Consider the following 15,113-nt stretch of genomic DNA (forward strand, 5'->3'; position numbering starts at 1 on the left):
TAGGCCCTATTTACCTTATTTTCCTCAGTGTAGTTGACAGCTGTCTTTTGGTGACGTTTAAAAGTCTATAGACAATAGTTTTGTTTATATCTTAACTAAAAATATTTTTGACGAGTATTTCCTCAATGGCTGATGAAAGTATTAACTCTAGCCCACGAAAATTGAATAACTCCATACACAAATCACGTTTACATCGAAGACATAAAAGGCTTAACGCAACATTCACTACAACTTCGGGAACGCCATGTACACATGAAGTCGAGGAAGAAGATTTATCCTGCACACTTCTGGTAATGTATGACTCCGACGAGACTATGGAGAATTCTATTAAAAATAAATGTCCGCGCGTAGAAAAGACAATATCAAAAGTTAATACTAGTTACGATCCATTTGCTGAGCATCGTCTTCTTGTCCTTGCCGATAGGAGTAGAGCAATGCCCAGCTCGCGCCTTTTTAAAGCTACGCAAGGTTTTGAGCCCTGTAATAATTTTTTATTTGAATCTCTCGAACAGCGAGAAGGCAATATTAGTGAAAATAATCGTAATAAGACTGATGGATTTGAAATCACAGATTCTGAATTGCTTCAAGTATGCGAGGAAACAGAAAAGAAAACCATTGATTTGTCAAGTATAAAAGAAGTTAAAGGGGACGTAAACAAATCGCCTTCAACGCCTAAAAGAAAAACAAAGTCGATAGTAGATTTAATACTTGAGGATTTTTGTAGTTCTCCACAATCTCCTGAACTCCAGCAGTCCTCCGAGGAGAGTAATTTTAATTTCCGCTTTGCTAACAAACCATTGCGAACTTACAGCAGACGCAAACATGAAAACGTAATAGCACGTCAAAATATTGCAGAGCAATATAACAAGCCCACCAATAGTGTTGCACATTGTGTGCTTAATGATGATTTGCTAAGCAATGATTCATCTACTGATCTCTCGGTGCAGGAGGATCAGACTCAACTTATACCCTTGAAAGAAGCAGTCGTCGTATTGCAGCATTCACAGAGTTTATGCGAAAATTTACAAAACCTGAGCGCTTATTTTACTGAGTCGTCCGGGGAGAGAGATAAAAAACAAGATCCAAGTACGGAATGTGTAGAACATCAGTTAGCGGAAGACTACTTAGGTGTAAGGACATTAGCAGAAAAAAGTAGCTCAGAAATATATTTCACAGCGAACAAAGCAGATAATGATTGTATGCAAATCGAAGAAGAACTGGTGCTACCAGAAACGGAGGAACAATTTAAAAGTCGTTCGGACATATCATACACAACGAACAGAGCAGAAGATGAATGTATGCAGGTCGACGAAGAACTAGTGCTACCGGAAACGGAAGAACAATCCAAGACCAATTCCAATGGACACATTTCAAACGAAGAAGACTTTAAAGGCTTCAGCAGCGAGGAAGAGGACACAAAACAAAACTGTGATACATTAACACCTAACGGTATGTTACTTATTTACTTTTATATTCAGCATATGCATTCTAATTTTTTTGTTTTATATAAAAGACGATACAAATAATGACGAGCTAAACGATGAATGGTATGATGAATGTGATATATTTGCGAAATTCGATATGGGTATTGCCTTGGATGCGGCTTCATCATTCAAGTTGGACAAAATTGAAACTTCTGAAGCAACTCATACAATGGATACTAACGGATGTAATGTTGCGCAAATAAACGCTGAGCCAATAATAGGCTTTCGAACAGCCTCAAATAAAGAAGTTAAAATATCTGCGGAAGCTCAAGCACGCGTGGCATCCATTTTTCAAAATCTACCGCCACTACCGCTAAATAACAGCTGTGACGAAGAGTTACCTATCGAAGACGAAACGGGAGAAGAAGATTGTCAAAATGTCATGAACCGAACAATAACCATTTCAAAAACAATTGATGACTTAGTTGGAACCTCAGCAAATCCGGACGAACTAATCGGCAGTAAAGAAATGGCGGATGTTTGCGGGTTTACCACTATTTCCCATAAAACAATTACAAATTCAAATGGAGCAAAGCAGCAAGCGGCACGCGCCCTGGAGATGCTAACGCCACTCCCACAGGACGAAATATGTTTAAAGAATGACGTTACTTTAAACAATGCCTCGACTAGTAAAGAGTTATTCATTGGCTTTCGCACAGCTTCTAGTAAATCAATAAATATATCGAAAGAAGCTCAGGAACGTGCGTTAAAAATACTAGAGCAACTGCCAAATGATGGCATGGAAGCGGAACTTGATGCGAATAAATTGACTGGATTTGCCACTGCGTCAAGAAAAACTATACAAATAAGTGATGATGCAAAAAAACGAGCTGCGCGCATATTAGAAGACGTGATGGAATTTCAAAAAGAAAGTGTTGAGGACGATGTTAAGCGGTCTTTAGAAAATTTACAATTTAGTGAGTGGCCAGTGGAAGAGGAGGAGGAAATAAATGTTCATGAAGAAGTGGCGAATGAAAAAGTGGTAAATGCAAATACTGCAAATGAAAACAAAATTAACCTTCCTGGATTTTCGACAGCACCTAAAAAAGCAAACCAAAGAGCTGTTGTCACTGAGAACTTGAAGACTGAAAATATCAAAAAGAGTTCAGAAACTAAGTCGTTAGATAATTTGCTGTTTCCTGAGCGGTCTTTAGTTACAGTTGTTGAAGACCGTGTGGCCGATAAACCCGAGCGAACATTGAATGGTTTGAATAAGAGAAAGCGTAGCGATAGCGAAAGTGCACAAAATCGGCGAATATCTACATCTCCACCGCGAACACCAAAATTATTTTGCAAATCGACTGGTGGTGAACGTAGTCCGCTAGCTCACATACAAGCGACCGTCACTCATTCCAGTTTGAGTGAAATGGCAGTGAACACTCCGCCAGATTATCGCGCTAGACATGGCATAATAGCGCGTAAGAATCTGCTATCTCTAAATATGAGCAACAAGTTGAAAGCGAAATCTTCAAAACATCAGGACATGAAGCCAGAAAATAGCGTGACTAAAACACCAACGAAACGAAGCGGCGCTACAACCGCTGCCTCAATGGCTAACGAACCCAACTCACCACCTGCCACACCCATACCAAATTTGCAAGAATTTTTCAACTCAGCCGTCATGAGCACCAGTACACCACAGCCTTCAGTACGACAGCAAACGCGCATGAGCACACGTGCCAGAAAGCGGGCGGAATCGGTAGCAGCCGCATTGAATACACCAACTACAACAAAAGACAAAACAACAATCACGACACCGGCCAATGATGGCTCATTTCGGCATATTGATTGGGAAAATGACAGTGTGAATAAAAGCGCCACTTCGCTCAATACCAGCAGATTGTCAAATTCATCGTGCAGCAACATTATGAAAATGGAATCGAATCCGACGCCGAAACAGCGTATTGAACGCCTGCGTATGTATGGCAAACCGCCAAGTGTCTCGCCGATTTGTATGTCTAGCACAAATAATTGTCGTGTATCGGGATTGCAAAGACGCACGCGCAGTGCCTCCAAGGGCGAGCGCATTAACAGAGAGTAGTGCGCCCTGAGCATAGCTTGCCGAGATTGTTTATCCTATAAAGCAAAGCATGCGTTTAGATATCAGTTTATCTTATCAATAGTTGTCAGCAATATGTAAATATGTATTTATGTAAATTTATTTTATTTTCATTTTCTTTTTGTCGTTTTTGAATAAGTTCAAAATATCGTTTAATTTTTGATAATTTGATTTGAAAAGTTTTGCAAAAGTCAGGTATGCAAAAGTTTAAAAGAAATCGATTTTTGTTCAATAAATTTTGATAATCGCACAAACGAGTCGTATGACTAACCGAAGTTAAACTTTGTTTTTGTATTGGTTTCAATATGCACAGAGTGATTTGCTGGGTCAATTCGACAAAAAAAAAACAATTTGGACTATTCCGATATCTATGGAAATAAGAAAACAACGTTATACGTGACTTCGGCTGCAGCGAAGCTACAATATTCCGATCCGATACGAGTTTTCCTTACGAGGACTATATTTTGATCGATCCGTCTGTACGGCAGTTATATGTATAATATACTGGTGCGATATCGGCTGTTGTGTCGAAAACTGAGCTCTTTCTTGGTGCGAAAAGATGGTATAAAAATCACACTTCAATACATATTAATTAAAAACCGTTACTAATTATTTGCATATTTTTAAAAAACACGCTTTATTATTTCGTAAAATATGTACGTACATTTGAAAGTTTGTATATAAATAATGTTTGAAATAAGTTGTGATGTAAGAGTGTTTTCAATCAACTCCTTCCAGGACAATAGCATAAGCTTAATGCTTATGCGTGTATGTATGTGCACGTGAATATTAGTGATTCATTTAATGATTGAAATTGGCAATATTTTCTTCTTCTTATTCTTCATCTTACATTTTCCGTTAACATTACTAGTTACATACTACTCGACACGTTCGGCACATTACTTTCGAGTTTACGCCACACTACATTACACATTTCGCGCACCAACGCCTTTTCGCCGTCATCCATTTGGTCTCTTGAGTTCTCAATGAGTCCACTGAGACGATCTCGTTCCAACTGTTCGCGTACCTCGAGTACTTGAAGCGCACGCACCACAGCTTCGGGTCGACTTGATATCGGATCGATTAGTGGATTTTGTGCTGGTTGTTGTTGTTGCTGCTGCGCCTGTTGTTGTTGATGTTGTTGCGTTTGTGCGGTTGGTGCTTGCGTTTGGGTATGCTGTGTCGCTAGGATATTGGATGTTGGCGTTGTTGTGCCCACACGCTCCTCTTCCAATTGTCGTATGCGTCGTTCCAACGAGCGCACGTATTGGACGGTCTGATCACTTAGCGTTGTTCGTAGCGTTGCTTCCTGTGAATGTGGGAGGGAGGAAATATAAAGTAGTTAAACAAGAAAAAACGTTAACTTCGGTTGCACCGAAGCTAATATACCCTTCACAGGTGCATTTCTTTTAGTAACTATGTGTTGTGTGTATGTTTGTATGGAAACTATATGTTATAGTAATCCGATCTGAACAATTTTTTCGGAGATTATATTATTACCTTCAGCAGTAATTCATGTCAAAGTTGGTGAAGATACCACGTCAAATGCGAAAGTTTTCCATATAAGCCATTGATTCCGATCGTTCAGTTTGTATGGCAGCTATATGCCTTAGTGAGCCGATCTGAACAATTTCTTCGGAGATTACATTGTTGCCTTAGAAAATAAGAAATACCAAATTTCGTGAATATACCTTGTCAAATGTGAAAGCTTTCCATACAAGAACATGATGCCGATGGTTCAGTTTGTATGGGAGGTATATGTTATAGTGTTCCGATATTGGCAGTTCCGACAAATGAACAGCTTCTTGAAGAGAAAATGACGTTTGCGAAATTTCAAAACGATATCTTAAAAACTGAGGGACTAGTTCGTATATATACACACACAGACGGATAGACGGACAGACAGGCAGACGGACATGGCTAAATCGGCTCAGCTCAACATACTGATCATTTATATATATATTTTATAGGGTCTCCGACGCTTCCTTCTGGTTGTTACAAACTTCGTGGCAAACATAATATACCCTGTTCAGGGTATTAAAAGTGGGAATCTCGAAATGGATTACCCTCTAGGGTAATTTCTGTCAAGTATTTGACAAACTTGTTTGCGTTTTGTAACAAGAAAATCTATTTATAACTTCCTGTCAAAAAAGTTTAAGTTCCAAACCTGTTCAAGCGTTGTACTTACGGGCATTTGGCGCTCATAGTTCCTTAACGCTGATAAAGTTTCTTCTGCATTTGTGCTTGAACTGCTGCCATCACCATCATCCCGTAACGGATTGCGTACCGAGCTGCCACAATTGGCACAGAGCGCATTCGCCGCAATATGTGTGCGCTCCTCGTCCAAGTACAGGCACAACTCTTTCAGTTCCAGATTATCGGTAATTAGTTCTTGTTGTTTGTCGTCGAGTTGGCGTAGCTTGTGCTTTACGAGAAATTATTAGTTAAGTACTTAAAGTTAAGATCATTAGGGCATTAGACCTACCTGATATGCTGCCACCTCCTGTCTCATCACACTGGCGGTATATCTGCCGAAACGCTGCCATTCTCTTGCGAGTTTCCGACCCTTTTGACGATCGTCATCGAGGAAGCAACACAAGTCACGCAATTCCTGATTGTCATCGAGTAAACGTTGATTCTGTTCTTTTAAGACGCGTAGCTCGTTAATGAGACCCTGGTAGTTTGAAGTTTTGGAAAATTAGTGTTAAAATATAGATTATTTTTAAAGTAACGAAAGTATTATTATATACGAGTATATCTGTTCAAATTTGTGCCGGAGTGGCCTGGAATCGATAATTTTTTCTATAGATTAGACGCCCAAATAGGTTCTTGCCGACGAAAAAGTCCACAAAATAATTTTGGTTGACCGTAAAGCGAATTTGTTCGAGATAGCAGGCACTGTAAAGATATCAACTGAAGGAATAATTGAGTATGAGAATGCTCTGTGCAAAATGGGTGCCGCTCACTTTTGACCAAAACCATCGACGAGTTTGTGTTGATATATGACAATGAATGAAACGTGTCTCCATCGAGTGATTTATTTGATTACCTTGAAAGAAAGGACCTTCGGCATCGACTATTACATAGCGTTTGAAGGACGAAATCACCGAAAAGCGGCCACCTTTGAAGAAGAAGAGAGTACTGCTTCACTAAGTCAATGCACCGTGTCACAAGTCAGTGAAAACGATTGCAAAAATCCATGAATTGGGTTTCGGATTGCTTCCGCATCCACCGTATTTTCTAGATCAGGCCCCAGCAACTATTGCCTGTTCTCAGATCTCAAAAGAATGCTCTGTAAGGAGGAAAGAGTGGGCAGGGAGGAGCAATGGCTACAAACTCATGGTATGAGAGATGCCAAGTTGCTAATGGGAGGATACAACTTGCAAGGTTCAAAATTGTAATAAACCTAGCCAGGAGCAAACTCAGGCTACTAGTCGCATGGTACCCTGACCACTGCAAGCTGAATAGGCATCTGCACAACATGGGCCTATCCTCTTTCGCTAACTACCGGTTCTGCGACAGGGAGCTTGAAACCCCGGAGCATCTGCTGATTGACTGCACAGCAGTCTGTAGACGCAGAGCTAAGCCCCTTGGATCGTTGTTCCCAGATAGGGATCGCATTGCCTCGCTACCGCACGGCAGTCTACTGGACTTCATTAATGCGCTGGGTCTAGGCGAGTCAATGTGAGTCAGGAGAGGGCACAATAGACCAAAGGTCGTGGTGCATTCCTCATCTTCATTCATTCATTCAATGCTCGTTGGAAGAGGCCTATTTTGAAGAAAAGGACAAATTGTACTATACAAATTGTATCAAAAATTAAAGGGTTGCTATATTCAACGCATCTCCCTTGAAATGAACTATGTTGAATAAAAAAGAACAACGAATTTTGCCAAAAAAAATGTGTTTTACTATGGTAGGCCAGAGACTTTTTGATTGAGCCGGTTATATGTAGTCTAAAATAAATTTCACATTGACGAATATGAGATCCACCTTCGATTAGGAAGTTTTGAACCTTTTAGGAACACGAAACTCAGAACTTAAAAAACCAATCCAGACTACGGACTAAAGTAGTCTAGTGTTTAAATAGTAATTCATAACTTGCAACCAAATATTAAACACCTACCTGCAGTTGTCGATTCTGTTCGGCGGTGAGACGAGTGGTGCCTGTCGACACAGCAGCGGCACTCGAGGTGATCGAAGCATTCGGCGATGGATGATCCTGATCACTTTTACGCACAAACTTAAGCATATCTTGTTGATGCTGCTGCTGCTGCTCCACTTGTTGCTGCCGGTACTGCTGCTGTTGCTGTTGTTGCTGTGAATTATAGAAGTATTGTGGATTCGTAGCGCCACCCGCGAGTCGCGTACTTTGCCGCTGTGCAAGCGCTGTCTGATGCGTTGGCAAGTAACGACCGCTGCCACCGTTTAATTTCAGCGAATCTGGTATATAGACAGGCGACAATTGTGGTATGTCCGGCGGATATTTAAGATTGAAATGCGTAGTATCGAAATTCGCGGACGCAAGCTGTTTGTTGCCACCCGTCGCTGACTGGCGCTGGCCGAAGGTCTCAGCACTCTCCGCTCCGCCGCTGCGCAGTGTATTTATGTGCTTCAATATGCCCGCCTGGTTGCCAGCCGGTTGGGGTGGTGGTTGGTAGCGTGGCGGTATGGAATGTGCTGGCGCCTTCAAATGATTGGCAGCTTTCAGCGCCTGCAGATTGTATGTGTTTCGTTGCTGCTGCAAGGTGACGCCGTTTATCGTAGACGAAGTGCCTTCACTCTCGCCACTCAAATGCTTCGAAGCTGTTTGCTGCTGGCTGTGATGATGTGGTTGGTGCTGTGTGTGGTGTTGCTGGTGGTGGTGCTGGTTGTGATTGTGTGGACGCTTATCCTTTGCGCTACTCGAGGATGTTGGATGTAGGTGTGTTTGTTGTTGTTGTGCGTCTGTTGATATGCCACCAGTTGACGCAGCTGTCGTGGGCTCGGTCGTGTGCTGTTGCTGTTGCTGCTGTGGGTGATGTTGGTGTACAGTGGCGATGGTTTGCAGCTGGTGCGAAGGCAATGTGGCGCCGTTTGAGTATTTTGTAATTGGGTTGGCTGATGGCAATGCCGATGAGTTTGTCGTCACGCTTTGCTGTTGCTGATGTTGCTGTTGGAGTGTGCGTTGCGCCAAGGTTTGCACCGCACTGGGAGCTGGCAGCGAGCGCCGGGTTTGTGGTGCTTGTAATTTGCTCGAAATCGTAGCAGAAAATTGCTGTTGTGTTATTTTGTCACACTCGTTGTTATTATTCGATTTCGGGTTATTATGGGAGATGGCGTTGTTGTTGATGTTGTTATTATTAATGTTGCTTGTGTTGGTGTTGACACCAGTTGGCAATGTGTGTGACGACGTTTCTATCGTTTTTGTTTTGCTTGCACTTAAAAACTTTTCACTCAGTTTGTTTATATTGTTGTTATTGTTATTATTATTATTGTTGTTGTTGTTAGTAATACCAGACATTTTATTAGACGTCTTAGTCATTGCTTAAAGCATTTGCTGTTTGTTTATGTTGTAGTTGGGTATTGTTGACCCCAAAGTCTACCAATGCTCCTCCTTGCCCTTAGACATTTTGAAGTAGTCTACATATTGAGAAGGATAAATAATTAAGATTGACTTTAATTGGTTTAAACATACATTTTTTATTGCTTCTCCTTTCTTTTTCAGTGTTTACGTAGAAAACTAATTGTATTTTCCAACCAAGGAGGGTCTTAGCCGACAGTGCTGACTTAAGACCAAGAAAGTTTGTAGAGTTATTGAAAATAAAGTTTCTCACTCACGCTATTTTTCTAATACTAATACTATTTTGTTATAAAATCAAATAGTTATTCGCAGGTAATTTATATAGTTGTTTATAGTGCCACAATCAACGGTAAATAGTTACATTCAATCATCAAAACGTCAGCTAAAAATGTTACAGACTGTTGGAGACTGTATTTCAAGAATTGAGTAGCATACCTTCGGCGAATTAGGGTATATAGCCGAAACTAATACTAGTCGGCGCTCTCCTAGCCTTTTTCTATCATGGATCTGACCCAAGCTCGGTACGCATTGGTTACCAACCAGAAAATGTGCTGCTGCGTGTTGCCTCTAAGTAAAGCGTGAGTTGTCTACAGAATTATTAGCTCCTAGCAAGGTTCATTATACACCATTGCAAAAGTTCTTCTTGGACACTGTCCTACCTGTATATATCCCGAAATACTGGCGAAAGTGAAACATAACGCTTTTAACTTCATTCCAGCTTTCACGAGACTAAAGTTAAAGCAATTCAGTAATTATACCTTCTCTGAACTAGGCGAATTGATACTAGCCGTCTTAAATAATATATGACAGGATCAAAGACCTTTGACGATATGCAAAGACCTTTTCATACATAAGTTCAAAGCATTACCATGGACTGACGTTATTAGCTGCTCCAGTGCGATCATTTGTGACTTCAGATCTGCCACATTATCTAAGCCAATCGCTACTAACGGGTGATCCAAGTATAGGTACTTTTCTCAATAGCCTTTTTTGACAGAACATGTGTGAGTCGTGTCGAGCTGTCATATTATTTTTGCTCAGCATTGTTTGGCATTTTCACATGAAAAGTTTTACGCCTGAACAACATTTACAAATCATTCAACTTTATTACGAAATTTCACGTTCTATAAAGAATTTGTTTCGCCCGCTTCGCTCAACTTATGGTCAACATAATCAGCCTATTGTGCGTACTATTCGCAACGCCAACACCCGTCTTGAGATCAAGCATTCATTATTGGATAATATTTGTCTGAATGGACAACGTCCTGCATACAATGAAGAAAATATAGATGCCGTATCTGAGAGTGCACAAGCAGACCGAAGGCTCGGACTGACGTATGGAACGACTTGGCGCATTTTACAGCGAGATTTTTAATTGAAAGCGTACAAAATACAACTTGTACAAGAACTGAAGGCTTTCCCAAGCTACACCGCTTCGCTCTATGGGCTTTTAAAAAATTTCAAGAAGCTCCGACGTTTTCAAGCTGGCTTAATGGGTATTTATATAAGCAAAATTGCCAACCTTAGTACGAAGAGCAACCTGAAGAGTTTCAAAAAACAACGGTTTGGTGTGGTTTGTAGGCCTGTAGAAACATCGGTCAATATTTCCTCGAAAATAATGCCGATGAGAACGTCACCGTCAATGGCGACCGTTACCGCGCTATAATAACCTACTATTTGATGCTTGAAATTGAAGATCGAGATCTCGGCGGCATTTGGTTCCAACATGACGGTACCACTTTCCGCATATCGCACCAATCAACGGATTTATTGAGAAAACACTTCGGTTAACAGATAATTACACATTTTGGGCTAGTCGGTTGACCACCAAGATCGTGTGATATCACATTTTAGACTTTTTCCTGTGTGAATATGTAAAGTCTAAAGTATTCGCACAATCCCGCTTCGATTCAGTCCTTGCAGAAAAATATCATGTCTGTCATTCGCCAGTTACCGGTCGAAATGCTCGTCCGAGTCAACGAAAATTGGACTCAACGGATGGAATACCATTTTAAAGAGATAATCTTCAAAAAAAAAAAAAAAGAAATTCCAAAGAATGTTCTTTCAAATGATAATAAACATTATCCATTAAATTTGAAGCTTTTGTTTTTTTTTTTTTTTTTTAAGTAGAAAACGTCGAAAGTGATCACCTTTTATATACTTTTTTTATTAAATTTATGTGATTTCGAACTCTCATCGCCAGAAATTGTTATAGAAAATTAGATGAAACGTACTGGAAACACGATGTCGAGATAACCCCAATAGTGTTAAGAGAGAGAGCTCTCTCAGCTAACCTTTTTTTCATTAAAGAAGTAAATTGTTTTTAGATTTCCTAATATGTTATAAATGAAGTTTCCTAAATCATCAATGTCTCAGAGTGTAATATATTTAATCAAAGAGTAATTATTTGCTCCAGGTATAAAGTAACGACCATATTAGTTTCACTTACACATATTTCAAAATATAAATATTTAACGATAATTTTTTTACGCTTCACGCTTAGCGATCGGAATAAGTATCAAAACAAATGTATAGTACAAATGATTGCTAAAACTTTTGTAATCGTCTACAAATTTTGGAGTATTTAAATATGAGTTGGCATATTCATATAAACGTAGATACATTTGTACATACATAGTTAAGTGTGTTGAAAAAAAAATTACTTTGACATTGGCGTCTATGCAAATAACATCCACGGCGTTGCTTTTTTTCTGCGTGTCATCCATGAAAGGCAAAGAATTTCAACAAAGTGTAAACGAGAAGGCAATAAAATAATAATAAATAAACGAATTTGAGGCGCTAGACAAGCTGTGCTTCTTTATGACCCAGATTGGTGATGAAGAACGCGAAAAGTTCTCAAATTTAAATAAGAAAGTTGAAGAAAGCTTAAAGATGGTAAGAAGCGTGGAAACAATTCCGCTTCTAAAAACAAAATTCTTCAAGCTGCTCTTCGGAATACGTCTTATTAGTATTATATAGAAATTTGTTATTTTAACCCTCTTTCGACCATTTTCACTTATTGTTTAATACACATTCTGATCGAATTTGACCCGGACTGGTCCATTTATACTGCATGTAAAGCGAATCGATGCTAATTTTTTTCCAAGATTGGTACAACCTTTCTAATATAATAAGTCATCGCCTCACGGCAGTCGTCCCTCTACCAATGTTAATGACGATAAAATCGAAATCGCTTCATTGCTAGTGACGGGAACGTGGGTTTATGAATATGACGGCGAAACCGTAGAACAATCCAGCATGTAGTCGAGACCGAAAAACCAAAGTTCACTGAAGGCACTGTATGTCATCCCAGCCGAGGCTGTTAACAAGTGTATGGAAAATTATGCGCTGATATGCTTCTAAAGGCTCAAAAACCTATTTTGAAGACGATATTACAAATTTGTATTCAAATACGTAAACATTTAGATTTTTTTTTTTGCAGTCCGGGTCAAACTTGATCATATGACATAATTGGTTAAAATCTAACTTTTTGATTCGAAATAATTTCCAGAGACTAATATTGGTTTAAAAATCAATATTAGTAACAAAGTGTCCTTTTTTAAGCCGGGTTTATGCGACTAAAAACAATCAATAGCATATTTTTAAGAAAATTAGTATCTGCTATTATCTGTAAATCTATTAAACTAGGCTCTGGGAACCAAGTTTTCAATCAAAACACAGCTTTCGATAAAGATCAAAGCCTATGGTTATCAAGTTCGGCTGGTAGATGTCTTTGTTGTAAACCAAGGAGACTCCCACAATACTTCATCAAAAAAAAATAAAAAAAAAAAATATTTTTATTTTTACGAAATATCAAATACTTATGTGGAGAAAGTAAAAGCCGAGTAAACCGAGCATGAAATCTGTACAATATAATTCTGTCAATATACGCAGCTTTATTATATTTGCTAAGCCGGAATGTGCCTTAGGCCTACATACCGATCTATGCGCCTTTCTACATATTTAGGCATGTAATTATGGGGCTGCCTACATAAATGGCTGTATCAGTATCAAAAGGAAAAGTGTTACACTTCAGCGAACGTCTGCTAGAGTTGTCGCACAACTTCGAGGCGCTATAGACGCGCCTACATATAAGTATTATATGTATGTATGTATGTGCATAGGTATGTAAGTATATGAGCCGTACATACATATAAGATATGTCATTAGATTTACGTTGGCGATAAAATCGTTTCAGATATACCGCCAAGCTGGTGACTTGCCTTTCTACGCATAAATTAATTTCCATATATACATACATACATATATTTATTCATGTAGGGTGTTGCATATTGATCTTGCTTATGAAACGTAGTTGAAAAAACCAGCACTTTTATTAATAAAGAAAATGGTTGCGTCTATGCGCATGTCGCTTGCTATTAATTTCTAACATCCTTTTCTGGTTTCTCCGAATCGAGGTCACTTATTGCTTGCACACTGAACTTGAGTGGCGCACAAGCCAATTAGATTTTGCTCTACGAGATTAAACTCAGCTTTTAGATTTCTTCAAATATTGTAGACATCAACCAAGCAGGAGTTTAACACACATTTTTTACGCGATTGAATTGGAATTGAAAGAAATATCAATTTATTCGAATGCACGATCACTGAGCCACATTTAGAGGGCTTCACTTGCTCAGCGGCATTCAACAGGTAGGATTTTTCGTTTTGTGTGGGTTTGCTTTCACAACACTTCACTCACAATTCTTGTTTTACTTTTTTTCAAAAATTTAACAATTTCCACTTATTTGTTTTTAATATAAATAAATAAATTCGTTTCCTCAATCACAAAGTAGTATTTTATGCATTTTCACCTCACTCAACTTGCAGTTATACTAAAAACAAAAAAATTTTGTAAGCAGATGCTTGACATCTTTTACCTACTAAATGAACACAAGTGCATCCAATGGTAAATGTATCTAAATATCTATGTATCTGCGACACGAAACGCACAAATAGCAGATTTCCAGAGCTCACTCTCTTGCTAGCGCGCTCTCACAGCCTCAAACTCACGCACGATCGGCAACTTTGCAACAAACGAATTTGTATTGCGACAATTTTACTTCCCACACTCACACATACACGCGAACAAACACACAACGGCGGCTTAGTGAAATGCTTATAGGAATGTTTTGTTTTGTTTTTGTTTTCTTTGACTTTTTACTCTCGCGCTGTGGTTCGCTCTGAAAAATTGCTTCCGGTTTTGGTTTTCTCCTGCGTATATGCAAACAAATGTAGCCAATTGTGGTCACATCACAAACATGTAATTTAAATACAAACTCAATTACTTTCATGTGATTTACGCACTTTATTATATATTTGACGTATTCTTTAGCGTTTTATTCAATATTTTGTTAAATTTACTTGTATAATTCTCGCTGAAAATATACACAAAGTTCGCCCAACTGAACACTGAGAGCAAATCAACAAATTTAATTCGAACATATACATTTCTACTAAGCAGTGCTACCAGCTTGTGTGAAAATATAAATTAGGGTGCTTGTGCCTTTTCACAGCACTACTAGAATTCAGTATTTTATTTGTTCACAAAAAATTGTTAAAGGGATAATATTGTTTCATAACTCGCTTAAACAGTTAAATATTTAAAATCGTTAAAAGTTGATCATTTTTACTCAATCGAGAAGAGTTATGATGCTCTATTCATAACAATAAGTATTCTGCTGCATAGACAGCGTACTACTTTCCAGATACAACCCTGTTAAGAAACACGATCGCTGTGGTGTTACCATATATGTATGAATCGAATTTTAAATTAATTTAAAAATCAAATAAATTACACAAAAAACAAGAAAATTTCAAAATTACTGATATAAATATCTTGTTGAAGTATTTTGATAATAAAAATCATTTTGGGGGGAAATGCCGTGCCCTTCTTCTTCTTTATTGACGTAGACACCGCATACGAGGTTTTAGCCGAGTTTACAACAACGCGCCAGTCCGTTCTTCTTTGTTTCGCCTTCTCACTTTAGCTTGCCTTCTAATGGATGT

General features: G+C 38.9%; 2 protein-coding genes across 9 annotated transcripts; one reads left to right on the forward strand and one right to left on the reverse strand.

Moving 5' to 3' along the window:
* The first annotated feature begins 34 nt into the window (after positions 1–34).
* Positions 35–3,818, forward strand: LOC105227749 (breast cancer type 2 susceptibility protein homolog). The gene is made up of 2 exons (XM_011207249.4): positions 35–1,449; positions 1,514–3,818. The coding sequence occupies exons 1-2, from the start codon at positions 126–128 to the stop codon at positions 3,523–3,525; spliced, it is 3,336 nt and encodes a 1,111-aa protein (XP_011205551.2). The 5' UTR covers positions 35–125; the 3' UTR covers positions 3,526–3,818.
* A 334-nt stretch (positions 3,819–4,152) lies between these two features.
* Positions 4,153–14,556, reverse strand: LOC105227748 (serine/threonine-protein kinase pakD). Of its 8 annotated transcripts, none has more exons than XM_049452796.1 (5): positions 14,469–14,556; positions 7,668–9,163; positions 6,029–6,217; positions 5,732–5,968; positions 4,153–4,852 (listed from the first exon to the last, which is right to left on the reverse strand). In XM_049452796.1, the coding sequence occupies exons 2-5, from the start codon at positions 9,063–9,065 to the stop codon at positions 4,415–4,417; spliced, it is 2,262 nt and encodes a 753-aa protein (XP_049308753.1). In that variant the 5' UTR covers positions 9,066–9,163; positions 14,469–14,556; the 3' UTR covers positions 4,153–4,414. The 8 variants fall into 8 exon arrangements, with proteins under 8 accessions (XP_049308753.1, XP_049308749.1, XP_049308748.1 ...); XM_049452792.1 differs by having other exon boundaries at positions 14,412–14,555; XM_049452791.1 differs by having other exon boundaries at positions 14,393–14,536.
* Positions 14,557–15,113: the final 557 nt, after the last annotated feature.

The sequence above is a fragment of the Bactrocera dorsalis genome, chromosome 3, assembly GCF_023373825.1.
Source record: "Bactrocera dorsalis isolate Fly_Bdor chromosome 3, ASM2337382v1, whole genome shotgun sequence".
NCBI lineage: Eukaryota > Metazoa > Arthropoda > Insecta > Diptera > Tephritidae > Bactrocera > Bactrocera dorsalis.

Coding starts and splice junctions, on each gene's coding strand:
- LOC105227749 (XM_011207249.4), top strand. CDS start 126: ATGGCTGATGAAAGTATTAACTCTAGCCCACGAAAATTGAATAACTCC. Junction 1,450..1,513: donor TGATACATTAACACCTAACG/GTATGTTACTTA, acceptor TTTATATAAAAG/ACGATACAAATAATGACGAG.
- LOC105227748 (XM_049452796.1), bottom strand. CDS start 9,065: ATGACTAAGACGTCTAATAAAATGTCTGGTATTACTAACAACAACAAC. Junction 6,218..7,667: donor AACAGAATCGACAACTGCAG/GTAGGTGTTTAA, acceptor TCAAACTACCAG/GGTCTCATTAACGAGCTACG. Junction 4,853..5,731: donor ACTATGAGCGCCAAATGCCC/GTAAGTACAACG, acceptor CCACATTCACAG/GAAGCAACGCTACGAACAAC.